The sequence below is a fragment of the Martes martes genome (assembly GCF_963455335.1).
Source record: "Martes martes genome assembly, chromosome: 15".
In the NCBI taxonomy this organism is placed as follows: domain Eukaryota; kingdom Metazoa; phylum Chordata; class Mammalia; order Carnivora; family Mustelidae; genus Martes; species Martes martes.
Genome location: NC_137903.1, coordinates 8,964,309 through 8,991,242, shown reverse-complemented (window position 1 = coordinate 8,991,242; position 26,934 = coordinate 8,964,309). Strand labels below are relative to the sequence as shown.

The following is a 26,934-nucleotide window of genomic DNA, read 5'->3' as shown; positions in this document are numbered from 1 at the left end:
CCTTCTCCGATCTTGTGCCCAGGAAGGGGCTCTGTTCTCGCTAGGCCCTCACCCCCTGCCCCCCTGCAGGAAAACAAAAACCCAGTGCAGAGGACGGACAGGAGCCCGAGTGCGAAAACGCATTTGCCCAACACCCCATCGACGTCCGTGGGTGCCCATCAAGGAGGAGCGCCCCCCCTCCCCGCCCCGCCAGCGTGCCCCGGCCCCTGCCCCCGCCGCCCCTCCCCGGCTCCCGACCTCCGGGGGGCGGTCACGCAGCGTCGTGGGCTTCCGGGACGCGGGGCCCGCCGCCGGCAGCGCCCCCGGGGAGGCGCGGAGCCGGCGGAGCGCACGCGGCGGCCCAGCCCCGAGTGAATCAAAGCAACAGGAGCCCGTGCGCGGCGGGGCGCGGCGGCGGCGCCGTGCGTGGTAACTGACAGGCACCAGCTGCCGCGCCGCCCGGACGCGCTATGTGGCCGCTCCGGGCGAGGGGCAGATTCCAGACTAATCCCGGAGGGCCGGCCCAGCCCGAGCTGCCCGGGCTGCGAGGAAGCGATGAGCGCTCCTGGTAGCCCGAGTTGAAGGCAGCCCCGGCGGCGCTCGGGAGCCCGGGAGGCCGCGCTCTTCGGCAGACGCTCGGGAGAGGAACATGAACTGAAGAGGAAACATGTACGGGAATTATTCTCACTTCATGAAGTTTCCCACGGGCTTCGGCGGTGAGTCCGGCGCCGGGGCTGCCCCGGGGTCGGGGGTGGGGGGTGGGGGGCCTGTCTGGAGGGGCCGGAGGGGCACCGCGACATGCGGGCACGCGGCTGCCGGTGAATTAGGAGGAGGGCAGGGGTGTTCGCCTGCACGGGTCGTGTGTTTCCGCGGAGTGTGTCTGTGCGTGCGGGAGAGAGGGAGGGAGAGGGGATGGTCGGAGGCGAGGATCCGTGCACAGCTGCATGAGCGAGCAGAAGAGAGGGCGTGCAGATACCCCGCGGAGCGTTCCAGCCCACCTGCCCGGCAATGGGCCGGAGACCCAGCCGCCGCGAGAGCGTTGTTAGAACCCAGTGTGTTTGTGCGGGTGGGCAATGTGGAAGAGTCAGAGGGTGTCCCCGGGACGTACCTATTATCCAACTTGTAAGGAGAAAAATGTGGTGAAAAAGGCTTTGCCTCTCTAGTAAGAGCCCCTGCCATACTTGGTAACAAGGGCATTCTTGTTTTATTGAAACGCAGATCTCCCTACAATTGGATTTTTTAAAAAGGAAACGGAGCACTTGAACTTGCCACCCTGTTTTCCTTCCTCTGTTGTCTTCCCTTTTGATTTGCTAATAGCCTCGCGCCCCCTCCCTGCGGCTTTCCACTGCCAGGGTCCCTGCCGGCCGTTCTGTTCTGAGGGTGGGGGGTCGGATCTGGGTGCGGGAGCCTGTGCTCCCGAACCGGCAGGCTGAGGGTCCAAGTCCCCAAGCCCGGGAGGGCAGCCCCGGCTCACTTTTCGGGGGCCACCTTCCGTGGGACTCGAGGCTCCCTCGATTCAGTGGCAGAAGCAGTTCAGCCGTCCAGCTTTGAATAAATGGAACCAACAGCTGACCGACTGGCCTGTCACTTGTCAGCTGGTGGCACGAAGCTTGTGCTCTTGGGAGCCAAAGAGGAGCTTTTGCCCTGCGGATGCTGGCAGACAGGACAAAGCAGAAATTCTTGTTAGGTCTTGAGAACTGAAAAGTCCCTGCTCTCCCGACCTCGTGTGTGGACAGATAGGCAATTCATCCGAGGGCTGGGGTGGGGGCGGGTCCAGCTTGCCTCCTTGGCTGTGCAGAGCCCTCTGTGAGGCGTGGAGGGACGTGGCAAGGGGGCCATGGTCCCTGCCACGGTGGCGTTGGGCTAGGGGACTTGCTCTTTCATTCAGGGTGCCTTGGGGAGTTTGTGAGCCAAGCATGGTATTAGGTTCTGGGAAGACAGATGTGAATGAGACACGGTCTCTGCCACTTGTGCAGAGCAGGCTTATCACACAGGCACACTGTCATATTCCCGGCTCCGTGGGCTTTGGGGTGCAGGAGGAGGCTGTTGCTGGGACTCAAGAGGTGGGGGGCCACGGATGTGTTCCTGGAAGAGGGGATGTTGAAGTCATTGGGGCCAGTCTCATGCTATGACCCAGTGAGAGTGGTGGCCAAGGCTGTGACCGGGACATCTGATCTCGTTTATAGTTGGGTCCTGGGTGTGAAAAGCCTTCTCAGCTCCCATCTTGGTCCCATTCACAGTCGAGACACTTTTTTCTTTTCCCTCTGAATTCAGTTGTCTGAGGCCAGAGGAATGTGCTTGTCCTCGAGGTTCTTAGGTCCCCCAAGGTCTGGGAGGCTGTGGCTTCATGAATGTCATGGAGACCCTCTGAGCCAGTGGGAGTGAAACTGGGTTGAGGGTGGAAAGATCTAGGGAGAGAGCTAAGAGAAAGGTTGGATAAGAAGGTCTAGCGCCAAATTCAACCGGGGCCGCCTACTGGAATCTCGAAATGTTCGTCTGCTCAGGGACCTCGAAGAGCATCTTTCTCGTTTTTGGAGTGGAAATGGAGGCCTCAACAAGGCAGGGCCAGTCTAAGGCTCCATGGGCTTGAATGGGAGAGAACCTTCCAGAAAACCCCTGACTCAAACTTATAATAGTACTTCTTTAATCGGATCTAGTGAAATGAGCATGAAAGGGAGAGAGAAAGCAAGAGAACTGGATTCGGGTTCACGTACCAGCTGTGTGGCCTTAGGCAAAGAATTGCCCCTCTCTGAGCCTCAGTGCTTCGTCTCTAAAATGGAGCTGATAATCCCATCCTCAGGTACTGTTTTGAGACTGAAACATGCGAACATTCGGAGAAGCAGCCACTTTGGTGCTGTCCGTGTGTTTGGTACATAGTAAAAGTTAATATTTTCATCTCTTCCATTTTGCTCAAGCACTGAACATGCAGATTAACCTAAAAATCAAACGCTACTGGAGAATAATGAATTAGGAATCTTGGGAAATAAAATGAGGTCCACGAAGATGCACACACTTTTGCTGGTTTGGAGTCTCACGATTGTGGGGGCTCTGGTGGTTGGTGTAATGAGGTTTCAGAGACAAGGAGACACAGGAGTGCAGTCACAGAAGAAAATACGTTGATGTAACACGGGAAGCCAGAGGGAAAAGGGCCACTAGGTTGTTTAATGTCTCCCTCTGATGCGACTTTTCCTTGTTCCCAAGGGAGGAGAACAATTATTTTGTTTAGTTCTGTTGATGTTTTCCGTTTTGTTTGCGTGCACCGGCTCAGAGTGCTAAAACACCGAGCCAGAGGACATCCCCCGCCTACCCCCCCAGCTGCAGGGAGGTCTGTCTGAGAACTTGGCACACCCCCAAGGCACAGAGAAGACCTGAGGACTGGGGTGGCTGTCACCTGCAGCTTCAGCACAGAGAGAGGAAACACATATATGCAGTGATTTCGTGCCTGCCCCCCTTGCCTTTTTATACAGCAGCAAATGGAGCCTCGGGGGCTCCTGGGATTCCCTGTGAGGAGCTCTAGGGACACAAAGTCACCCATGAGAAATCCCCCCCTGGGGATCATGTCTGGGGCTGTGCTTCCCAGATGTGAGCTCATCGTCCCATCGGTGAAGAGGGGCCGGTTCCTTCGGCTGAGCTGCGGTGACTACCTGGCTTGCGGTGGTCTCGCCGACGTGCCCCAGTGCCCAGCGCCCCGCCCTGCCTTGTGCCGAGCTGAGAACCCTTCCTCCTTCTCCGCCAAGTCCTGGCTTTGCCAGCTGCTCAGTAAGAGATTTGTTTGCCTGGAGGAGACAGTTGCTGCCTCTAAGAAGATGGCAAAACAAAGCCTGTAATTCCCCCATCCAATTGTGCGGTAATCCTCTGGGGGAGAGCAGGATTGGATCGGGGGCTCGCGTTTCAGGGAACAAGTGCGCTGCAGCCGCCCTTACTCGGGGCTCTCTCCCCTCGAGAGCCCTTGACCCTGAAGACTCCTGACCACCCTCCGAGGAGTCACCACGGGGATCCCGCTGCTTTTAGAGGCGAGGAAGCGGAGGCACCGCACAGCGTGGTAACGTGTTAAAGGTCTCGGGGCCGAAAAGTGGCACTGGCCGGGATTTGAACCCAGGCCGTCGGGCTCTAGTATCCCTGGTCAGCTGAGCTGCCGGTCAGGGCGTCCGTGGACCGCGCACTTGCTCGGGGACGGGCCGGGAAGCAGCGCAGGCCTTGCTGGGCTTGAGGAGCCCTGATCCCGCCTCGGCCCTGCCCCGTGGCCGCAGACCTATGGCCTGGCCACTGAGGAATAAAACACAGGGGAGCTTCACAGTCACTCAGCCGCAAGGGACTCTGCGGCCCTGCCTGGGGCTGCCCCTGGAGGCCCGCTGATTTGCAAGAGTCCTGCCCAGCTGGCCCTGACGTTTGTGCGGAACACTCTGCTTTTCCCCTAAGAGTGGCCTTAGAGGAGGGGTGGGTCGGAGGTACGTGTCCCCACGCATCTGTGTGTATGTCTGGGGGGTGCTGTGAGGATGTGCATGGGTGTGGGAGCCGGGGTGTGTGTGTGTGTACACGGATGCATGCGTCAGAACATACTTTTCCCCTCCGCAAATGTGTGGGTGGCTAATTGGGACCTACCGTGGACGTAAGTGGTTAGGGTTTATGTAGGAAAGCGTAACTGTTTATGAGACTTAGGAAGGAACATATTTAGTGTAAACTATTTTCTGAGAAGAAAATTGAGCAAAGACTAATCTAAATTCTCCACTTCTTCCTTCCCCTCATTATGTTGCTTCTGTATCTGCAGAGAACTTCGCCACCAGAGCTGGGTGGCTGGGATGCCAGGGGCTCCCAGAGGAAGCTGTGATTTTCTCTTATTTGAAAGTGGAAGACTCAGAGGCCCAGGGAATGTAAAAATATATTTTCTAGAATGCCTGGGTGTGGGGGGCTCTCATGGGATTGGTCCAGGTCCTGGCTCAGCAGTCGTCACAAGAGTGAAATGGTAGCTAATGTGTATTATGCACCTACTGTGTGCCAAGCCCTCCTCCACATTGCAAATCTCTCCTCAGCATTGCAAACATCGTCTCATTTAATATTCTCTAGGGCTCCTGGAGGGAAGGCACTACTGTTATCACAGGGAGTGATAACAGTATCACTGTTGGACTAGATGACTAGAGTCATGGGGAGGTTTAGCAAACTGCTCAAGATCGCCCAGCTGGTAAGGGGCAGACCCAGGATCCAAATCCAGGCAGGTGTGAGCTGCCTGTGGTGCTGGAGCCGTACGCTGCACCTGCTGTTTGCTGGGGGGTTAGGGTGGAGAGGGGGTGGGGTGCGGGGGGAGATGGAGTCCCAGATCTGCCACAAATGGGTGAATTATGTGTAATAAAGGCAACTAACAATCTCCGTGCTCAGATCATAGTGCGTTTTTTGGACATGTGTAATTGCAGCGAATGACTGAAATGACTGGGCGTGGGGGTAGGGCACTGGGCACCGGAAGGTGCTAAGAAAACAAAAATCAAAACAGTCTCCAGATGGACCCCGCTTTGTTCTAATACGCAGAGCGCGACCTTATATTCTTGGGTGGGACTCGGCAAACTTTATGAAGAGCCGGAGAGTAAACCTTTGAGTGTTTGCTGGCTCCAGGGTCTCCTGTTGCAACTGCTCGTATCCGAATCCTGTCCTAGGGGGAGAGGAGCCGTAACTGAAGTAGCGAAAGCTAAGGTACAGGGAGGTTCAGTGCTCCTGTCTGTTTGCGAAGCCCTAGGGGGTCGTTCTGGAGAAGGCAGTGAGTGCGCTTCAGTCTGCAGTGGTTCCCATCCCTGCCTCTGAACAGCCTCTTCCTGGCTTCCCCTCCACCACGGGGCTGAGTCTTTAAAGCCAGATTGAGGGGCCTGCGGGTCGGGGTTGGGGTGACCCCTTAGTTACAGGCGAGGACACGTGGGGAAGCGGGGTGGCTCGCCCCGGACCCGCAGCTGCTTGCGGTCTTCAGACTGGGACCCCCCTGGCCGGAGGGGGAGATGGAGGGAGGGGTGGGGAAGTCTCTGAGAGCCCTCCCCCGACCCTTGGGGGAAATAACTCAGTTCTACCCACCCCACAGGGTCAGTGTTAACTTTCCACGGTGTAGGTAGGGGTTTAATAAATAAAGCCTAGACGATCGTAAACACAGGGTAAAAGATCCCCCTTGCCATTTGAGAAAATTTGGAGACTATAGCTCTAAAGTCAGCTAGAATTTTGTGCGTAGATTTTTCTTAGGGGAGGTGTGCCTGTTCTTAAATCATCAGACGGCACTCCAGGCGATCCCGACAAAGCAAAGGGAGACGTGGATTCAGCGCGTGTTACAGAAAGTTCTGTTTTCACAAATCATTCTGGGGCAAGCCTCCTGAGATCTGGCAGAAGGAGAGCTGGGACCTGGGACCTTCAACCCCTCCAGTCTTCAGGAGACCTTGGCCCAGGACCAGTGACTTTGATGAGTCATGAACAACCTGGAACCCCCTGCTGTCTTTATTAAATACCGTGATTGAGAGACAGGGAGGGAGATGGGAAGATTCGAGGTGCGAAATCAAGCTCAAGTTCCTGATGGGATTTCAGAATCCAACATCTGAACTTGAAAAATGGAGAAGCTTGTGATCTTTAATTCTGAAAGCATTTACTAGGAGTCAGAGGAGCGGCCCAGAAGGAGCTTAACACATATGTTGGGATGTTTCTTCTAGGCCGGTTGGCCTGGCTTTCATGTCTGTGAACTCACCATCTCCTTCATCTCCTTTGCTGGTCACTAGCGTCATTGGGAAGCAGTCTCTTAGACATTTGGGGGGTCATGGTACCTGTGACTTCTCAGCCTCAGCGATGAGGCGAGCAGAGCAAAGGTTAGAGATCATCAACAGGGAGAGAATGTTCTAGACTGTGCTGGGAATGCTGGTTGGTGGTTAGGCACGCATTGGCTAAGTATCTGGCTTGTGCAAGGGTTGTGCAGAGCTCCAAGAAGGCAGACCCATTCCCTGCCCTGAAGGAATGATAAACTAGTTACACGCTCTGTAGTCTGCCTCCATATAACATTGGGAGATGACTTATTTCCGGAAATGTTTCTTGGGACTGAGGTTAAGTGAATGGGTCCCAGGAATTTATGCATTTAGACCCTGGGAACAAATGATCCTGTGTGCATTACCTCATGTTAATGTGCACTAGGGGTGTTGTTTACTGTATTTTAAGATGATTGTCGTCTTTAGAAGACTTGTTAGAGGAGCCCCTGCTCCAGGATCCTGGCCTCCCTCTCCCTTATGAATTAGACAAGCGTAATATCCACCTGTACCACCAAGGTTGATAATTTGGTCCTGGGTAGGAAAAGTGGTATGTAAGCAAGATGTCATTAATTACATGTAGAAAGGTTACCAGAAACTGTGCTAGACTCCACTCAGATTCCAGGTCTGTAATAGCTCACAGCAAGCGCTTAAAAAGGTCACTTTATCATTCTGAACCTGTTTTTCTAAGTCGAGCTAATGGGGTTTATTTCTGCCCTACCAACCACTCTGAGTCAGGTTCAAGCTTCTATGAACTAGGCACTGGCTCCCAGGAGGGGCTGGTCTCTCTGTAGTGCCTCGCTTGGGGTCTGGTACATGGTAGGCACTCAACAAGTATTTTTTTGACTGATTGATTGAACCAGTAACAGACACGGAAATAAACAGTGTATCATTATGAAGAGCTTTGTGAGTGAGAGATGGTATGTAGAGTGTGGAATGACCTTGAACCTGAGCGCCAGAAGACACAGTGTTTTTGTCCTGATCGTGTAGCCTTCAGCAAGTCCTGCAAACTCTCTGGGATTATTTTCTTTTCTCTAAAACAGTGTAATTCTACAAGCCCTGAAAGTCTGGTTTCTAACCCTAAGCAATATGGCCTTACGAATTTATGACCTAACTGATTTGGAAAGGTGATTAAATTTGGTTATGGTATGAACTAGTTTGTATTTGCTCCTTTGCCAAAAAAAAAAAAATGACAAAAAAGAAAAAGTTCGTTGAACAAATAAGACTGTAGAAGTGTTGCCCCATTTAAGTTACATCTGTTTTGAAGCAATTTAAAAAGCCTGGTAGGAGCATCATTAGCATATTAACCGGGTGTTAATTACAAAGAAGTCTTTTAAAGCAGATTTTATAAAATCTCCGCTTAATAACCATTAGCTTGCGGTACTGGAAATACAAACTCTTCACGTGTGTTACTTAGAAGTAATAAAATTGTAATTTAAAAGTAATCTGCCAACTTGTCAAGAATTTAGACTGATTTTTTCTCTCAATTGATCGAAATGAGTAAGGTTTTGCTATAATTATATATAATGCTGGTGATAATGAGGCTGATTATCAATCTTTGCCTGCTTTTCACCATCCCCATCATGGCAGATTTTAGGAGAGGTGGGGTGGAAGGGGCTGGCAGGATGGGAGCAGGGAGGGGCAGGGAGGGGGAAGGAAGAAGGGATGCCACTGTGCTCTCCCCCTCCCCCAAGCATGGGGAGAAGCAACCCCATCCCCCAGCCCAACAGCCCCAAGCCCACTTTTAAAGGGACCTGCTGGAAGCCAGAGCTGCCCTGGGAGACTCCCAGAGGCTGGCTAGGGGCGTGGAACCCGTGAGCCCCTGATCTTTGTGTCCTCCCTTGCTGCTGAGGGGCCCTGGGCGCTGAGCCCCTTCTCCCACACACGCTCCACTTCTGTCACTTTGCTTTATTTTCCCCATTGAGAAAGCCAGAAAACGCTTCGAGAGCAGAGAAGGCTTCTTATCAAGAAATGTGGCTTCTGCTTCTGCTCCTCACTGCCTGGGAGTTGGGGACCTCCCACCTTGGAGTTGGCCCCCGTTAAGCCGTAGAGCTCTGTGCCTGGGAGACTCCCTCCTGTCTATGTCCCGGTGGTCGTGAAGCTCCCAGGCTTACGTGCAGGTGCTTTTGAACATGCCGACAGTGACTCAAATATAAGAAACGTGGACTAGCAGACCCCTGGCATCCAAGTGCCCCTTCCACTGGAGAAGGGAGAAGCAAAGGTCAGGCTGAGCTAGGACTCGGGTGAATGGAGCCCCAGCCACCTTGGAAGTGGGCGGGGCCAGAGTCTGGGAGGGGAGCGTCTTAGTCAGAAAGTGCCAGGGTCAGGGGCATCTGACTGGCTCAGTCCCTAGAGCAGGGGACTCCTGATCTCTGGATCAGGAGTGAGTTTGAGCCCTATATTGGGTGTAGAGATGACTTAAAAAAATAAAATCTTTGTTTATGCACCACACCCAGTGCTCCATGCAATACGTGTAACAATCTTGGAACACTGAAAATAAAATCAAATAAGAAAAAAAATAAATTCTTTTAACAATGTGCCAGGGTCAAAGTCCAGTGTAGGGTGGCAAGTTAGATTGGGGAAGGCAGGGAGAGCCACCGGGAGAAGTCCCAGAGGAGGGCAGCTCGTGGTAGGGATGGGGCTAAAGCCCAGATCTGCCGCCTTCCTCCATTCAGATGCCACGTGTATAATTTACGAGTCCTGTTCCCTTGGGCGATGTCTTTAGTTTCTTCCGTACCCCAGCTTTTGCATTTGTACAGCAGAGATAAGCAAACCAACCTTAACGGGGCTTGTAGGTATGAAGTATGTCATTGTGTATAAAGCTCCGAGAACCAGGTCTGGCTCCTGGCAATTGCTCAATGACTGTTATCTTCTTTTGTTGTTGTTAGTCATGGAAGGAGGTGCCGATTAGTGTCAGTTAAAGTGCCATCCTGTGGCGGGCCTCTGCCTACCTTGCTCTGCAGCCTGCCTGTGTTAGGAGCCAAGCAGCCACAGGGGGAAAGATGATAAGTTTCCCTTACACTAGGAAGAACAAGCCACGGGGCACCTGGGGGGCTGAGTTGGTGAAGCAACTGGCTCCGGATTTTGGCTCAGGTCACGATCGGATCACAGGGTCCAGAGAGAAGGCTCCTTATTCAGCGGGGAGTCTGCGGATGATGCTCCCGCTCTGCCTCTGTCCCTACCCCCCACTCCCCCACCCTGCCCCATGTTCTCTGTGTCTGTCTCAAATAATAAATAATAAAAAAAAGTATTTTTTTTCTTTTTAAAGGAAGAACAAGCCAGGTGTCAGACTGCTCTATGATTCTGGGGCTCACGCACCACGTCCCCCCACCGGAGGCCAGGAGACAGGCTTGGGTGTGTGCTGGTGCCCCGTGGGAGAGCGTTGAGTGGGACTGGGCAGTGCGATGCTCCCTGGACTTCAGATGGAGAATCCTGACTCAGAGATAGCACCTCTTTGCCTCTGTCCCCTTCCCCTCGGGTGGGTATTAACCCGTGTCAAGCTTCCGTACAAGTTTCCGCTGTGCAGGAGAGCCGAGTTAGCAGGCCAGCGAAGTCCCTGCGCGGCGGCAAAGGGGTGGACACACCAGGCCATTTGCCCCCTTGTCTGGCCAGTCAGGAAGACTCATGCTTGACATTTTCTTTTCATTGGCTGAGGAGGAGGTTGCTAGGCAACTTCCTCACTTTGCTAAGAATTCTGTAGTTCTGAGTACCCGAGATTCTCCTTCTCAACAAGGCCCCCCTCCACACACACACACACACACGCACACACGCACACAAGCAATTCATTACTCAGAGATTTTTGCGTTGGTAAACAGAGGGGACAGAGATTTCTGATGCAAGTGATTTCTACTGATGAACTCTCTGTAGTTATATACATTAATTAACAAAAAATGATCCCATCACTGCTCCCATCCCGTTGTCAAGTGTCTTTCGAGCATCTGCTTCGTTCCGTGCTCAGGGCTGGTCCCGTAATAGGCATCGTGAACAGCCAAGGGATGGAAATTAAAAGTATGTGACAACCAGGAGGACAGCAGACAGTCAGACTGGAGGTCACGTGGAGGACCTCTTTGTCCCCGGCCGGATTATGGGGTGATCTGGGTGATCCTAGGGGAAGGGTGGAGTGGCTGGGGTGGTGGAGGGGCGCTCCGGGCTCAGAGCAGCGGCGATTTACTGTGTGTGGCCATGACTGTCCTTAATAGGGCATTTAGTGCGGCCTGGCTCTGTGATCTTCTACACCGGCGTTCAAGCCACACACAGTCCGCCCCTCACAACATTTACAGGATAGTGTGTTAGTGCATCTGCTGCTGCGGGGTCCGCGGTCTCAGGTGCCCTCAGCGATCCACCGAGGTGAGCGTGTGTGTGTCTCCACTTTGCGCGGGGAACTGTGTTCAGACAGGTCAAGTTCCTTGCTCGTTTATGTGACTGGAAGGAGGCGGAGCCTCGAATCCAACCTAAGGCTTTGTGGCTTCAGAGGCCCGTGTTCTGCAGCGCGGCCCACGCAGACTTCAGGAATCTGGAGAGTTTAGGTGCCCCGCAGGTTCCCAGACAGCTCTGATTGCTGGGGACACGCAGCCTCTGGGGCTGCAGCCTGGAATCCCAAAGAGCCCGGAGGTCCGGCTGCCGATGACAGGGGCCCCTCGGAAAGTGGTCCGGACTCAGACCATGCCAGATGGCTGGGACCTGCGCTGCTGCTCTGAGATACCGCCGGGCGGTAGCCTGCCCCGGGGTTCATGGAGCCGCAGCCGGAGGGGCCTAGGACACCCCGGGCAGAATGAGGCCCAGAAATAGGAAAGACCTTTCTTAAGTATGTTGCCCCGAGAGAAGACGCTCCTGAGAAAGCCCCCAGCCCTTTCCCATCAGATGCATTCGTTTTTGTTTAAACAAATCCTTGCCTGAGCGAAGAGCATCATCTCCGCGGGGTGGAGGGTTTGTGCGGTTCCCGGGCATGTGGCAGTGGGCACAGTCTGGCGGTGGCTAAAGAGGGTTAGAGGGGGTAGGGTCAGGGAGAGAGCAAGACTGCTGGGGCCCGGACCAGGGCGGATGGACCTGAAGGGACAACAGGGAAGCATTAGGGGGAACCTTGACCTCGGATCTGGACTAGAAACCGGGTTTCTGGAAAACGTGTGGTTGCTTTTGGTCCTGGCTGTGGCTCCCACGTGGCCTGAGAGAAAGGGGGAGAGAGGGCTGGAGGCCGTGAAAGTGCTGTGGACTGCTACGCTCTGGCGTGTGTCTGTGAGGCCGGGTCCATTTCCCACTGAGAAACACGCCTGTGCTTAGAGGCACCGAGTCCCACCTTTTCTAAAAGCAAAGCGCTCATGTCTAAGAACCACTGGGTCATGGGAGAGGCACAGAACCAACCTGTAATCCTGTAAGACAAATCTGTCTTGTGGGGTTTTATTATTATTTTTGTGAATGTGGTTCTAAAGTAGCCCGTCTCTTCTGGATCACTGACTCAGCAGAAGCAAATCACATTTTAAGGCCGTTGCAAACCAAGCTTTAACTCTGTTTCAGTCTGTCTCAGGCATGCCGGGCTCCTCACTGACCAGTGAAGCCATATCCTGATTGGCATTATTATTATTATTATTATTATTAATAAAAACAGTGTACTTTTCATTTCAGTCACCCTTCCATCATCTTATTTTATTCCTGGAACAACTTGTGAGTTCCCCAAAGCCCACATTCCTATGTTCCTTGCGCAGGTCAATGTTTCTCCTACACAACATCAACATCCCTTTCCATGCTATTCCCGTGTGTTCTGTGTATGGGGTACCCTTGTACTTGAACTTGGTCCTAGGTCACTGTACTCTTTTTTTTTTTTTTTAAGATTTATTTATTTTGGGGCACCTGGGTGGCTCGGTGGGTTAAAGCCTCTGCCTTCGGCTCAGGTTATGATTCCAGGGTCCTGGGATCCAGCACCGCATCGGGCTCTCTGCTCAGCGGGGAGCCTGCTTCCCCCTCTCTCTGCCTGCCTCTCTGCCTACTACTTGTGATCTCTGTCTGTCAAATAAATAAATAAATAAATAAATCTTAAAAAAAAAAGGTTTATTTATTTTAGAGAGAGAGAGTGTGAGCAGAGGGAGGGGCAGAAGGAGAGGAGAGAGAGAGAGAGAATCTCAGGCTGGGTTCCCCTGAGCCCGGGGCCCAACATAGGGCTGCATCTCACGACCCGGAGATCGTGACCTGAGACGAAACCAAGAGTCAGACGCTTAAGCGACGACGGAGCCACCCAGGCGCCCCTACTCTCTTTTTGAAAACTTAAATAGCTATTTTTAGAAAGGTAATCTTATGCAAAAATAGAAGCCTAGTCACTTGCTATAAATAGAAGGAAACTGTAAAAATAATTATAGAACTATTAATGTTTTTTTTAAAGAGTTTGCCACTTAAAATACTACCTAAAATGTCCCTTACGACTGCGTTACAGGTCTCAGACCTTGGGAACCCTGGGGTTGACGAAAGCGTGAAGCGAAGTCTCGTCCCAGTCTCTCTCACGGCTCTGGGCCTGCGTTCGGGGTACAGAAGTGAAAGGCACGGGCTCTCTGAGAGCCACATAGAACAGAATAAAAAGGAGAGTAGGACGGTCCTTTGGTTTGTCTCTGGAAAGCTGAAGCCAGGAGGGAATGCGATTGCCTTCAGGTGGCGGGGCTGTGGGGGCGACGGGGCCGCCGCCCCGGCCGGGAGAGCACACCCCATCAGGGCAGGCGGGCTCCCGGCTCACCTGTCACATGTTATCTTAGGAACAGGCTCAAGATATACATTGGCCTCTTTAAATGTCACAGGCTTCCAGGGCCTCAGAAGAGTCTAAAATTGTTCTTTCCAATCAGTGGCCATCTGGGAAGACGTTTGGTTTCTGTGGCTCGAGTTCTTGGAAGCCGCCCGTTTCTCTCTCCTTCAGATAAACTTTCAGCTTGAGATCCCTTCATAATTGAGTCATCTTGTACTTTGTGAGGTGATGGCTCTCCAAATCATCCTTGCTGTCCTTGACAGCACACACCGGGGACAGTGTGGGCTTCACGTTGACAGCTGGAATCTAAGCTCTGTCACTGAACACCCGGGCGGCTCCAGGGACCCTGCTGGGGGTGGGGAAGCAAAAACAGACACTCGTCTCCCTCTTCCAGTTTAATGGAAAAGACAGGGAAATAAATAAATAGGGCGACACCGTTTAATAAATGCTAGGGTATGAGTAAGGGCAGGCTGTTGTTAAAAAAAGGAAAAGGGCATCAAACCAGACCAGGAACATCAGGGAAGGCTTCCTGGAGGAGGGGACACTTGACTTAGACCTTGAAGGATGAATCCAAACTTGGTAGAAATGGAGGGGAGAGCGAGTCATCCCGGAACAGGGAGCAGTGTGGGAGTGAGGCTGAGCGTAAGTTTTCTCATCTGTAAAAAGCAAAAATGATCCTCACAGGCTTATTGTCAGGGTGAAATGAGTTAACATGTGGAATTTGCCTGATGCTATTCAGGACATGTGATAAGGGTCTGAGCCGTTCATTTGAACCCCTTGGGTGCTTCCTCTGTGGACCCACAGCGTGTGGTTCCTCCTCAGTTGTGCTACTTAGATCAGGTGATTGGGATTTATCTGGGATTTATTGGGATTTCCCATTGTCCCCGATAGATGGAAACTCCCTGGGTAGAATGATGGACGATCAGAGTTTCCTTGATCGTGGCAGTGACAGTTCTCTCCACTGGGAGACCTTAACCATGTTAGCAGAAGCTCAAGAGAAACTCCAGGCTGACATTTTTCCAGTGGAATATTTATGTTTAAGAGTAGTTACACAGAGCGGGGCACCTGGGTGGCTCAGTCGGTTAAGCATCCGACTCTTGATTTTGGCTCAGGTCGTGGTCTCAGGGTCATGAGATCGAGCCTCACATTGGGCTCTGTGCTCTGTGGGGCGTCTGTCCCTTCTCAGATTTACTTGAGAGAGAGAGCATGAGCATGGGGAGGGGCAAAGGGAGAGGAGAAGCAGGCTCCCCGCTGAGCAGAGAGCCTGAGGTGGGGCTCGATCCCTGGACCCTGGAATCATGACCTGAGCTGAAGGCAGATGCTTAACCCACTGAGCCTCCCAGGCACCCCATAAATAAATCTTAAAAAAAAAAAAAAGAGTAGTTGCATAGAGAAAATACTAACTCAAAAACATATATGCACCCCCATGTTCATTGCAGTGTTATTTACAATAATCAAGCTATGCAAGCACCTAAGTGTCCATCAGTGGATGGAAAACGGATACATATGAGAGGAAATGTTATTCTGCCACTAAGAGAGAATGAAATCTTGTCATTTGTGACAACACGGATGGACCTTGGGGGATTGTGCTGAGTGAACTAAGTCAGACAGGGAAAGGCAAATACTATGTGATCTCACTGATGTGGAAAATAATTAAATAATAATAATAATAATAATAATACCTTGAGCTCATAGATCCAGAGAACAAATTGGAGATTTCCAGAGGCAGGGATCGGGGTGGAAAAAATATATGAGGGGAGTCAAAAGGCACAAACTTGTAGTCATAAAATAAATAAGTCATGGGGATGTAATTACAGCCTGGTGACTATAGTTAATATCACTGTCTTGTATTTGCTGGGAATAGATCTTAAAAGTTCTTATCAGAAGAAAGGAGATTTCTAACTGTGCGTGGTGATGGATGTTAACTAGTCTTATTTGTGGTGATCATTTTATGATATATACAAGTAGGGAATCATTATGTTGCACACCTAAAACTTAATGTTCATTGTCCATTGTTATCTCAGTAATAAAAAAAGATAGCTCCACAGTTACACTTCTGATGCGCTGTGCCCCTCCCCAGTATTTGAAGGGAGCACATCCCTCCCCACATGCTGCTCCTAATGCTACACTGAGTGACCCCTGAGGTCTCCCCAGGGTTTGGACAGCACTTCGCATCCGGCATGCACCAGGTACTCGAGGTACCCCTTGAATGACCAGCTCTGGGCCCGCGGGGAAGCAGCGCTGTGATTCAGGGAAGGCAGCCCTCTCGCTTTTCCCGTCTCTGTTTGCTGCTACAGATCCACGGGTTTATAGCTTCTCTCTTCTGGAGAGAATGTTCCGTGCTGCGCTCCTGAAAGGACAGCAGGGCCCCCTCTGTCTCTGTCACCTTGAGCTGTGGCTCACCATAAGGGAACGTGGAGTCAACTTACCTGGGAGAAGTAGGACTAGAGGATCACGTGCCCGGGGCCTGTTCCATGGACACTTGTGACCACACTCCCTGTGCTTGGGGTAGGAATGGCTTGGGCAGGCCTGTCTGCACTTGGCTTCCTGGGCCTTTGTGGCCCGTAAGCCCTGCCCAGCCATCCTGAGTCTCCTTCCCTGGGTGCTGATAAAACCCCATGCTGTGGAGACCGGCAGGGCAAGGACCTTAATGGGCACAAAGTTGCAAAAGATACAGGTGGCCAAGGGTAGGACAACAGTCTCTGCCCGCACCACCCCCTCACCTTGCCGTGGTGGACTGTGACCCCTGACAGCAGGAACTGTGTTCTCTTGGGCTCCGAAGCCCCAGCACCTGGAATCATACCTGCGTCTCAGAAAATGTTCATTGCGTGTGAGCGAGGGAATTGCTCCTGCCTTGCAGGCTCCGCCCTACCGCAGCTCTCCGAGCACCAGGAGTGTGGAACGGGGCATTCCGGAGGAGCCCGGACACCTGCTCGCTTCCTCTCCACATGTGGGTTTGGACTTGACTCCCCTTCCCTGTCTGGCTGGTCCCGGCCACAGTCCCTTAGGCACGGGGTGTTTCCTGGGCTGTGCCGCTTGTGGCCCTGGGTGTTGATGTGACCCAGTCCGAGGTGGGTTCCAGGCGGGCATCAGAGAACTAAAACATGGATGCGTGTTCTGTCGGGGAGCACGTTCTTCCTGTGCCTTTAACCTACCAGCTCAGTGGGGGTGTCAGCCCCTTGGGGTCACAGATATGCAGTGTGGTCGGGAGGAGAGGAGAGCTACAGGACACGAGCAGGGGGCCTCTGTCTGCAAGGGGTCCTCTCTGTGCCCCCCAGGCTCCCCTCATCTATGCTCTTCTCCTTACAGGCTCCCCCGGCCACTCCGGCTCCACGTCCATGAACCCATCGGCAGCCTTGTCCACAGGGAAGCCGACGGACAGCCACCCCAGCTACACGGACACCCCGGGGAGTGCCCCACGGACTCTGAGTGCAGTGGGGCCCCCCCTCAATGCCCTGGGTTCTCCGTATCGAGTCATCACGTCTGCCATGGGCCCGCCCTCAGGTGCACTGCCTGCGCCTCCAGGAATCAATCTGGTCGCCCCGCCCAGCTCCCAGGTAGGTGCCCGTCCTCACTCGGGACTTCCCGGCTACCTTGCACGGGTTGTCCCTGGCTGCTGCTGGAGCTGAGCCCTGGCTCGGCAGGGCTTCGAGGTTGCTTACTGATGGGTCGTGTCTCCTGCAGGGCCTTCACGGAGTGTGTTGACCATGCCTCATGGGCCAGGAGGCCGTGGCCCAGAGGCCACCCCTGTGGTTTAATGGTTTAGCCCTGGCAGCGATTTCCTCGTTTCTGAGGGCCGTTTGTCATTCTGGGGACAGACCTCTCTCTGTTCTTCTCAATTCAATAATGAGTGTTTATCAAGTCAATGAAGTGACTGCGGCTCTACTACATGCTGAGGGCTGTAGGGAAGCGGAAATGATCAGAAAGCCGTCTCTGCTCTCCAGGAGCTGGTCCCTGAGAGGAGGAATGGGCAGGTATGGCCCATGGACAGATCTAGAACACGGCCCGTTGTCCCTGAGATAGAGGAAAAGACTGGAGACTCAGGAAGGAAACCTCCCTAATTCCTAGTGTTTCTGCTGTAACAGAGGGGAGGAGGTGTGTGCATGGGCTTCGTGTCCTTGCTGCGCTGAGGACCCCTAGGGTGGCCGGTCGCCGCTTCCTGCCAGCAATGTCGCAGCGAGGTCGTCCTCCTTCCTTTCCTGTGGTGGTCAGCTCTTGCCATGATGATGCTGTGTAACAATCTTCAAATTATCATGGTTTACAAAAACACACATTTTTTTTTTCCCTCACTTGCAAATTTATGTTGGCTGGGATGGCTCTGCTTCAGATGGTGGGGGCGCTGGGCGAGTCTGCAGAGTCGGTACAGGTCTGCTCCTCTGTCCCAGAGTAAAGGAGCGACAGCTGTGGGGGCATGCTTTTCTCGTGGGGTCTCTCGAGTGCAAAATGAAAACCAGATCAGCAGGGTCCAGTGAAGCCTCTGCTCGCTCGTGCCCACCAGTGTCCCATGGGCCTAAGCGAACTGTGCGACTCACCCCAACACTGGCAGGGCAGGGAACTAGGTGGTGCCTGTTTCAGCGGGAAGTACTACGGAGACACAGTGCAGAGGATGTGAAGAATTAGCAGCAATAATCACATTGACCACGTCCCCTCTCTTACTTAAGGGCATCTCACTTTTGGGTTGCACCGTCCTGCCCCAACCGCGGAATTAGTAGGTTCTGAGGCTTCTTGGAATTGATAGTTTTGGAGAAGAGCCAGGAATCCCGTCATGCCAGTATTTCTTCCTAATACAGGGAGAACTTCTGAGACCACCCTTAGACCATCCCTTTCAAGAGGCTTCCTGGGTGCAGGGTCTGGAAGCAAAGCCATGTGGAGTCACAGAACTTTAGAGCTGTTAATGGTTCAGAAATCTATCGACCAGGGGATCCAAGCATCTGGAGAAGACCTTGGGGGTGGTCACTGAGTGTGGGATTGTGGGAGCTCGGGCCAGGCAGGCAACAGAGGTGCGTGAGTGGGGCGGACATCTGTCAGCTGGGCTGGTGGGGTCTCCAGGGAGCTGCCCCCTTCCCTTGAAGCCATTCAAATGTCAAGATTTGACAAGCAAATGGGTCACATGTGGATAAGCCTTTTAGCCCCAGTTTGTAACCTGATGGTTTCACCCGTAGCGTCTTCTTGAGAGTATACATTTCTCCCCCACCCATATTCTGGCCCTTGTGGAGCTGGTGAAAGGGCACCGGAGAACCACTAATTCTGTCTACATTGTCCTCATCCCACGAATGAAGTAGCAGAGCCCAGTGAGCTCAAGTGACTGTTCCCCCCCCCCACCCGCATACAGCCAGTCGGCAGCAGAGCTGGGGTTCCGGCCCCGGCGTCCTGACCCCCACTCTGTGTTCATGACGCTGCCCTCACCTTGCTGCTGTGGTGTGTGCTGACTCAGTCCGTGACCCCCAGATCTTCCTCTGGCTGCCAAGGATCAAAAGATGATGAATTAGTGCGCCTGAGGAGCCTCAAGGGGGGCGTGGCACATCACGCAGGTAAGTCGCAAGGCAGCATGTGTGGGCGACGGTAGGCATGAGGGCACAAGGGAAGGGGGCAGGAAAAAGGCAGCTCTGAATGTCCCACATGCCTGTTCCATGAGAGTGTGTGACCACTCAGAGGCGTGGGGACCAGACGGCCGCGGGGATGGCCACTCGGTATTTAAGCCACTCTCGCCTGCTGTCACGAGCAGAGCTGGTGATGGGTCCCTTGAGAATGGGAGACCCTGGAGAGGTTTGTTTCTTTCGTGCAAATGGACTCCGGGAAGGCAGGTCCTAGCCAGTGGGCTGGGGACAGAAAGAAACGTTGAAGTTCTGGGCTGAAGGTAAACTCTTGGCAGGGCGCGCCCGTCCACTCATTCAACTATTTAGGAAGACCTACTGTGTATCTGGTGGTCCTTGCCGCTGTCCTGCGTTCTGGGGATAAGCGCTGAATAAGGTGGCCGAAGTCTTTGCTTTCACGGCGGTGACCCCGTAGCAGGCAAGCTGGACGAACAGCAAAGGAAGGAGCAAGCTGGTTTCGAACAGCAGTCATTGTATCTACGAAGCAATAAGACAGGGTGAGGTGACAGACAGTGACAGGGCTTGTGGGTGGGGAGTGGGCAAGACACCATCCTTCAAGGCTGCTTTTAGCAACCATGCTCCGGTCTGATTGAGCCAAACCTAACCAATAAATTCAGCTTCCTAGCCGAGCGAGTGGCAGGGCCGCTATTCCTGGACCATATGTCTGTACAGAGGGATTGGGGTTGAAAGGTCAGCTGAGAGCTTTGGTCCTGGCCAACTGGGCTGTGTGCAGAGGCCGAGGCCAAGTTTCACTCCGGGAGCTATATTAAGCTTGCCAAGCTCTGGGGAAGCTCGGCAGCCCCGGACACTGAGCAGTGTCGTGGGCTCGGGCTCTGGAACCACCGAGCAGAAACATTCTGCCCAGTAAAGCGGCCGACACAGGGCACCTAGTACCTGTTAGCTGCAGTGAGCTGAACTCTGAACCACCTGGATAGAAGGTCTCTGCGCATCTTGTCCTCCTCGCCTCGGACGGGTCCGAGGGGGACTCGTGCAGGAAACATGCCCCTGCAGTGAGCCGCGTCTAGGGTAAGTACAGCTTCGGGACGAGGGGAGCAGAGGGAGCTGTGGCGTGGGAGCAGCAGGCTGTGTCTCCCCTTCCCTGCTCTGTCCTGTTGCTGTTGGACCTTCTCTCTTTTTTGCTCTTGTTGGATTTTCATTCTTGAGGAGTAAAGAGAACTGAATCCAGTACTATGGGGGTGGGGACTGTGTAACCTTTTGCAAACCACTGAGGCTTACGTGGATCTCAGTTCCCTTTTCTCTATTTTGGGGTAATATGCTTTTCCCTGGTTACTCTACAGTGATAGTTATGAATATTAAGGGAGCTCTGGATTTGAAAAATCACTTCTTAAGCACTCTATGGCCGTAAGGTGGTGATAGGATTATTATTACACCTATGTGATATTACGCACTTCAGTGATTTATACTGTATTCCCGTGTGATTGTTGATTCTGGTGCACTCTTGCTGAGAGGTTCCACAGAAGTTCATTACCATAAGCATTCACTGAACCAGGCACTGGAGATTAAAAAAAAAAAAAAATTGTAAGACTCAGTCTCTGCTCTGGGGAGTATCTAAGTGGAGGGAGCAATTTCCAGAAACACCGAATATATCGGGAAGATATTTAAGGGGGTTTCAGACCAAAGGATCTAGGCCCCATTTTCCTGACTCTGTGTGTATGTGTGTGTGCGTGTGAGTGTGGGTGTGAGTGTGTGTGTGTGTGAGTGTGCGTGTGCGTGTGTGTGTGTTTGAGTGTGCTGCCTGTTGTCTGGACTTGGAAGCAAGCCCTGCGTGTCCTTGGAATGCCCCCACCTGAACCCAGCTGCCTGACCTGGGTTCTGTCCCTGACCATTCCTGCCCAGGGAGTGATCCATAACCGAATTACTATCCTTGCAGATTTTTATAGAGAATACTTAAGTAATAAAAATTGCAAGTGTTAGAGCTGGAACAGACCTTAAGAATCATCTTCTATAGTGATTTAAAGAAGTTAAGCTGTAAAGTCTTTTCTCCAGGAGAAAGCACGCTTGGAAGGCTGTTGTGTGTGTCAGATGCAGGCAGGTCGGGTGGACTCGGGGCAGGAGGTCAGAAGCCTTCTCGTTCGCCCTGCCCACTGCCCAGCCACACGCCCACTCTGAGTTGGGAAAACCACGGATCGCGTCTGTAGACGAGGAAACCGAGTCTCTGAGGCAGGGACCTGGTTAAGTGACCTGGGCAGGAGCACGTGGTGAGGAAGGGCCGGAGTCCACCGGAACCCAGGGCCCCTCTCTGCCCGGTCGGGAGGTCCAGGCTCCCTGCTTCTCGTGACAAAGACGCTCACCGGATTAAAGGAGCCCCACTCTGCAGAGGCTGGTCCCTGGAAAAGGAGGGCCTGCCTGTGGCCTGGCAGGCCCGCCGCGTATCTGCATTCGGCGGAATAATTTTGGCCGAGAGCCGCTCAGAAGTGCAGGGCCTGATATTCCATGATGGCTCTAGGGCATCCGGGAAGCATTTGGTCCCTGGCTGAGAGGCTGCCAATGGAAGCCAGGCCGGTCAAGTGTGTTTTCGCCCCGTTCTCAGGGAGCGGCCAGCCGCCTGGTGAACCCCCGCTCTGAAAGTGCTCGCTTCTGCAGAGCCGTTTCTAATGGAACCAGACAGCCGGGGGGACTCTGGGCCAGGCGGCTAATGGCTTTGCGCTCTGGTGGCTGCCTTCCGTCCCATCTACCTTCTCGCGGAGCCCACACGAACCCCAAGCGGGCAAAGGGGCCAGTGGAGAAGGGAGTTTGCCCCTGACCCATAAGGAGAAGGGGTGGGGGGGCGCTGCCGGCTCCCACCTAGGGGAGAGTGGGCTCCTCACCGCGGGGGCGGGTCAGCAAGCTGCTAGGGCGGGGGCTCTGACACGTCTTGGTGGTAAAGGAGGAACGAGCTGGGAGCCCAGCGTCCTAGCTCCGGCTTGGGCAGGCCCCTAACCTGCGACTGGGCAGAGACAGCCTCATTGTCTCCCTCCTCCAGGCTTTCCTGGAGCTGCTGCCTCATTTCCTTCCCTGAGGCAGAGTTTCAGGAGCAGTGGTCCTCAGCGCAAACCCTCCAGTGGCTGCTTTTAATTGCTTCTCAAGATTAAATCCACTCTCCTTAGCCAGGCAAGCCTCGGGCTCTGTCAGCCCATCCCCCAGGCCTCGCCTCCCACCCATCCACACGCCCCGGGAGCCCCCGGGCTTCCCTCAGGGGCCTTTGCTCTCAGGGCCTTTGGCCAATCACCAGCCCATCGCTGGCCCCCTGAGAGTCTTACCCACCTTTGAAGGCTGCCGACATCCTAGCTCAGATGCTGCCTTCTTTAGGAAGTCTTCCGTAATCTCAGTTGTTGGGGGCCTTTCCTTCCTAAGCAATCCCAGCTGACTCTTAGTCTCATCAATGGCCCGTCCCTTTGAGGCAGTGGCTGCCACTGTCCTCCTTTCCGCATCCCCGTAGTATTTCTGAATGAACATACGAAGAAACCAACTGCTCTAAGGCCCAGTTTCCTCATCTGGAAACTAGAATGACCTCATAGTGTTGTTGTGAGCGCCAAGCACGTCTTCTGTAGAGGGTAGTGCTGACAGTAGCGTCACTGTCCTGTGACTTCCGGAGGCTGCGGGGGGCGAGGCTGGTCCCACGGGTCAGGGCAGTGGGAGGGGAAGGAGAGTGATGGCCTCTTGAGCCTCAGGTGGTGGTGGCCTCCTCCTTATTCCCATATCCTTTCTGGTCCATCTGAGGCTTTGGGGACAGAGCCTTGGTCAGCCAGAGGGTTCTTACTCTGGGGTCATCTGACCTACTGTTGACATTTCATGGATGGATCTAGGCGGTGACAGCTGTTTCACTGTCATGCTCCAGAAACGTTGTCGCCTAGACTCTACACCAACAGAAACCCCCTCAACCTATTTCTTAAAAAGCAGTAAACGCCTAACTATGTCCCACATCTGAAGGAATGATAACCTAGATAGTATCATGACATTAGTTTTCCGACCCCTACCCCCGCCCCAAGAAATGGACTCATTTAACCCCTTTGGTGGATGTGGGCTCATTTATTGCAGAATTCCTAGCACAGAGTTGAATGTTGGCTGGTAAGAAACACTCAAAAGTCTCAGCTCGATGAACCAGATCTTATTGGAATGGTAAGAGCCGGAATTCACAGAACCCCTCCTGGGTGCCGGGCACTGTGATGGGGATTTTCCGGTGTTATGTTTCGTCACAGAATCCTCCCAGTGACTCTGTGGACTCGCTCGGTCTTACTAGGCTCATTTTCCAGATAAAGAAACTGGGATGGATGAAGATAAGTAACTTCTTTGAAGTCCTGCGGCTGTTAAGGGCAGACTGGGAGTCGGTCCAGGTTCCGTGGGACAACAAAGTGATTGATATTTTTCCTGCCAAACTGGTGAATCTTAGCCCTGACTTCATATTAGCATTTCCTGGTAAACCTGGAGGAACAGCGGTACCAATGACCCTCAGAGCCATTGACTCAAAATTTCTGGGTGTGGAGCCCTGGCATCTGCTTTTCTTTTTCTTTTGTTTTTTCCTCTAAAGCTCCCAGGTATACATCTAGGGCTGAGAACCACGGTGTGACACCAAAACAAAGCAAAATACTGGGTACAAGTTCTAGATATCTTGTCTTAGCCCTGTGCAAAAGGTGGGAGAGAGGAAGAGAGAGAGAACTCTCCCATCCCACGTGTGTTTGCATCCTTCGTACAAATTTTTAAAAATTCCTGATGACTGGGACTTCAAAGCAAGGAGCTGCAGGCTGTCTTGTCTTTCTGCATCCCTTACTGCCCTTGACCCGAGCCTCTGCCCCCACCTCCTGTGCTCCGTGAGTATTTGCTTAGTGAATTGAAAAGCTGTAAATTTAGAAGGAGCGTAACTCGGGCTGTATTGTGTTTTATGTTTTATTGATTATTCCTGCTGTCCCAAAGGCCTTGAATAGAGAAACAAATCCTACCTTTGGTTTAGTTTGAGAATTGCTGTCACTCTGGGGAGATGATGTGATTCAAAATTCACGTAGACCATACAGAAACCAGTGGAAACTTGCTTCGTTTCCCAGATAGTTACCAGGTGCCTCCTCTGGACACAAACACATGTGCCCTCAGCACCACCTGGGAATTTACTTGTAAGTGTTCCTATTTTTTGTGCCTGTCCCTACTCTTGAATGAGAGTGTGCATTTTTGAGGAAAGATCTAGGTTTTCCGTCTCCCCTCACAGTGCCTAGAAGGTTGGGCTGTGCCCACGAACACTCACAGTTTCTGCTAAGTGGTTGACTCTGTCATGTGTATTGATGATGTGATGAATACGGAGCACTCAGCTGTGGCTCTCGGTAATCTGCCGAGCACTGGAAGGCACGGAGGTGGTGGTGGTGAGGACCCAATGTGAACTTGGGACAGGGCTGAGGACAGGGATGCACACGTTCATTTCTTCAGCCTTTTGGGCACACCAGCTCCCTTCCATGCGCCAGGACCATGTGGGGCGTGGGGAAGACAAAGCAGATAGTCCCGCTGTACGGGTTTTCCAGTTTCATTGGAAGATGACCTGTTCCTTATGGCCAAGTTCAACACCATGATCTGGGGCTTTCGACCCAGTTTTGGTGCTACTGCAATGATTTGGGCATTTGGTTGAGCATCCTCTGTGGGCTGGTTGAGATGACCTTCTCTTCCATTTTACTGTGAACTCCTTAAGAGTGTGCATTTTTAGACCTCACTTTTGTACCCCAGAGCCTGGCCTAGTCCCTGCAGGGTAAGCACTCAGCCAGTGTCTGTTGATTGACTTAGTGAACGGATTTGCATTTTTTTTGCTTGGCTCTCTTAGAGTCTAAGTCTTTTGCCTAAGAGCTGTAGCTCCTCTTGGAGCACTGCTGAATAGATAGTCCGTCGTTACATCAAAATCTAAAAACACATAGTTGACTTGTCCTAAGTGGGTCTTAAGCATGTCCGGGGTGGATTTCCAGCTCTAATGAAACACATGGGTAAAACACATGAGTAAAAAATATAATTCTGATCATGTGTTGTGATGTTCGACTTAGGTGTTGGTGTTACAAATGATTTAGTACCTCCGTGTCACTTTTTTTCTCCCTTAAATTCATGTCCCCCCCCAACAGGCAGTTTCAGATACTCTGTACTTACGAACTACTTCTTGAAATAGATTTTGTCTTTTCCTGCGAGGGTACCCTCGTTGCTTTCCGTCTCAGGCATTGGGTCTGTTCTGTCTCCGTGTTTTATTGTATTTTTTTTCCCTTACAGCTAAATGTGGTCAACAGCGTCAGCATTTCAGAGGACATCAAACCCTTACCAGGGCTTCCTGGTATTGGAAACATGAACTACCCATCAACCAGCCCCGGATCTCTGGTGAAACACATCTGTGCCATCTGTGGGGATAGATCCTCAGGTACGTGTAGAAGCAGACGCCACTCTCGGGGGTCCTGTCCAGTGAGGGTCCCAAGACGGCACCTGTTCCACTGCTCACCTGGCTACTTTGTACCCAGTGGAAGAAAAAGGGCCTTTGAGGATGGTCCAGCGCGGGGCCCAGGCTGTAAATTTCTGGCACTGGATTCATAGCCTGAAATCTGTATGAAGTTAAAGTATGAGTTCATTTTTAAGGATTGGATTTATAAGAAGCATTTCAGAAACACCTCTCTGGAGTTACTGTGTTGTATACCGTGTATGTGGGATAGTGAAGCTGTTGTAATTAGTCATCTCTCTAATTAAAAAAAAAAAGGATTTTTTTTCTAATTCTAAAAATATTGTCCCAGGGTAGGAAATGTCCCAATGTAGGAAGAACTAGAAAAGTACACAAGAAAACTAAAAACATTATCTGTAATGTTCCTGATGAAGCTAAAGTCTTTACTCTTTTAGCATATTTCTTTCTACAACATTCTAGGTTTTTCGCATGATTTCGTGGGTAGAAATAATTGTGTTTTCACAGATTTCATTTTCTCTGATTCTCTTCCATTTTTGCCCAAATGATTTCTTTCGTGACTTCTTCTCCCCCCCCCTCACCCTGCACCCCCACCAATTTTGAGGGCATGAGAATCTCTGTTTTGATGAACGAGAAGATGGGGCCACTGCAAAATTCACTCCATCGAAAGTTTCCTGGGGCCTGGAACTGACTTCGCAGTGTGGCTGACTTGCTCGCTTGCTCTCAGAACACGGTTGCCAAACTGTGCGGGCTTGGCCGTTGCCATAGTAACAGAAGGACGGTCACACCCCAGCAGGGTTTCCTCTGCTATGGCTTCTTTGAAAGTCTGGGAATTTCACTCAAATATGGGAGAGTCATGGGGATGACATGCAGGTACCATGTTTCTCAGAGACAAATACTTCAGAGCTGAGAGCATTAGGATTTTTCTGCCTAAGATAAAATCCCGTATTCATTATTGCCATGTGTTCAGTGGGTTGGTGTGGGCCACTGGTTAAGCCCCGACTGGCTTCAGCAGGCAGGCTAACTCGAGCCCCCGTTTTATCTGAGGGCGGCTTCCTCTGACACGTCAGCTCCTGGGATGTAAATGCGTGTCTTGACTACTTCTCAAGGATGTCTTCACATTCACTTTTCCATTAGCCTAAGCACAACGGAAGTAGAAAGCAATGTCGGGTCCACAGCTAAACGACATCACATGTTACACTGAAGAACCGGGGGTAAATAGAGTTTGAATGAGCTTCTTCCTTCTGTTTTTCCACATTCAAATCAATTGAGCACAGCCGTCTGGCGTGTAGATCTGAGAAGGGCTGCTTAGAAGGAGGGTTGTGACTGGTTCTCGGTGCCCCTGTCAGGCGCGCCCGGTGGCTCTCCTGACACAAATGAGCCATCCGTGGCTGGGGTCATTGGAAACTGTGCGGAACACATAATCAAGGCAATGAAACATGTAACAGAATATTCTAGATCAAGCAAAACCACCTTCCATCA

General features: G+C 52.3%; 1 protein-coding gene across 5 annotated transcripts in view; it reads left to right on the top strand.

Annotated features, from left to right (window-relative positions):
* Nucleotides 1-256: 256 nt before the first annotated feature.
* RXRG (retinoid X receptor gamma) overlaps nucleotides 257-26,934 on the top strand; it is a 42,332-nt gene continuing 15,654 nt past the window's right edge. The window contains exons 1-3 of one of the 5 annotated variants that reach the window (XM_080824564.1): nucleotides 257-695; nucleotides 16,765-17,012; nucleotides 25,278-25,422. In XM_080824564.1, the coding sequence (XP_080680690.1) occupies nucleotides 647-695; nucleotides 16,765-17,012; nucleotides 25,278-25,422 (442 nt within the window). In that variant the 5' untranslated portion in view covers nucleotides 257-646. Of the gene's footprint in view, nucleotides 696-16,764; nucleotides 17,013-19,841; nucleotides 20,076-25,277; nucleotides 25,423-26,934 lie in introns of those variants that run through there. The other 4 variants (XM_080824567.1, XM_080824566.1, XM_080824565.1 and 1 more) reach the window with 4 other exon arrangements.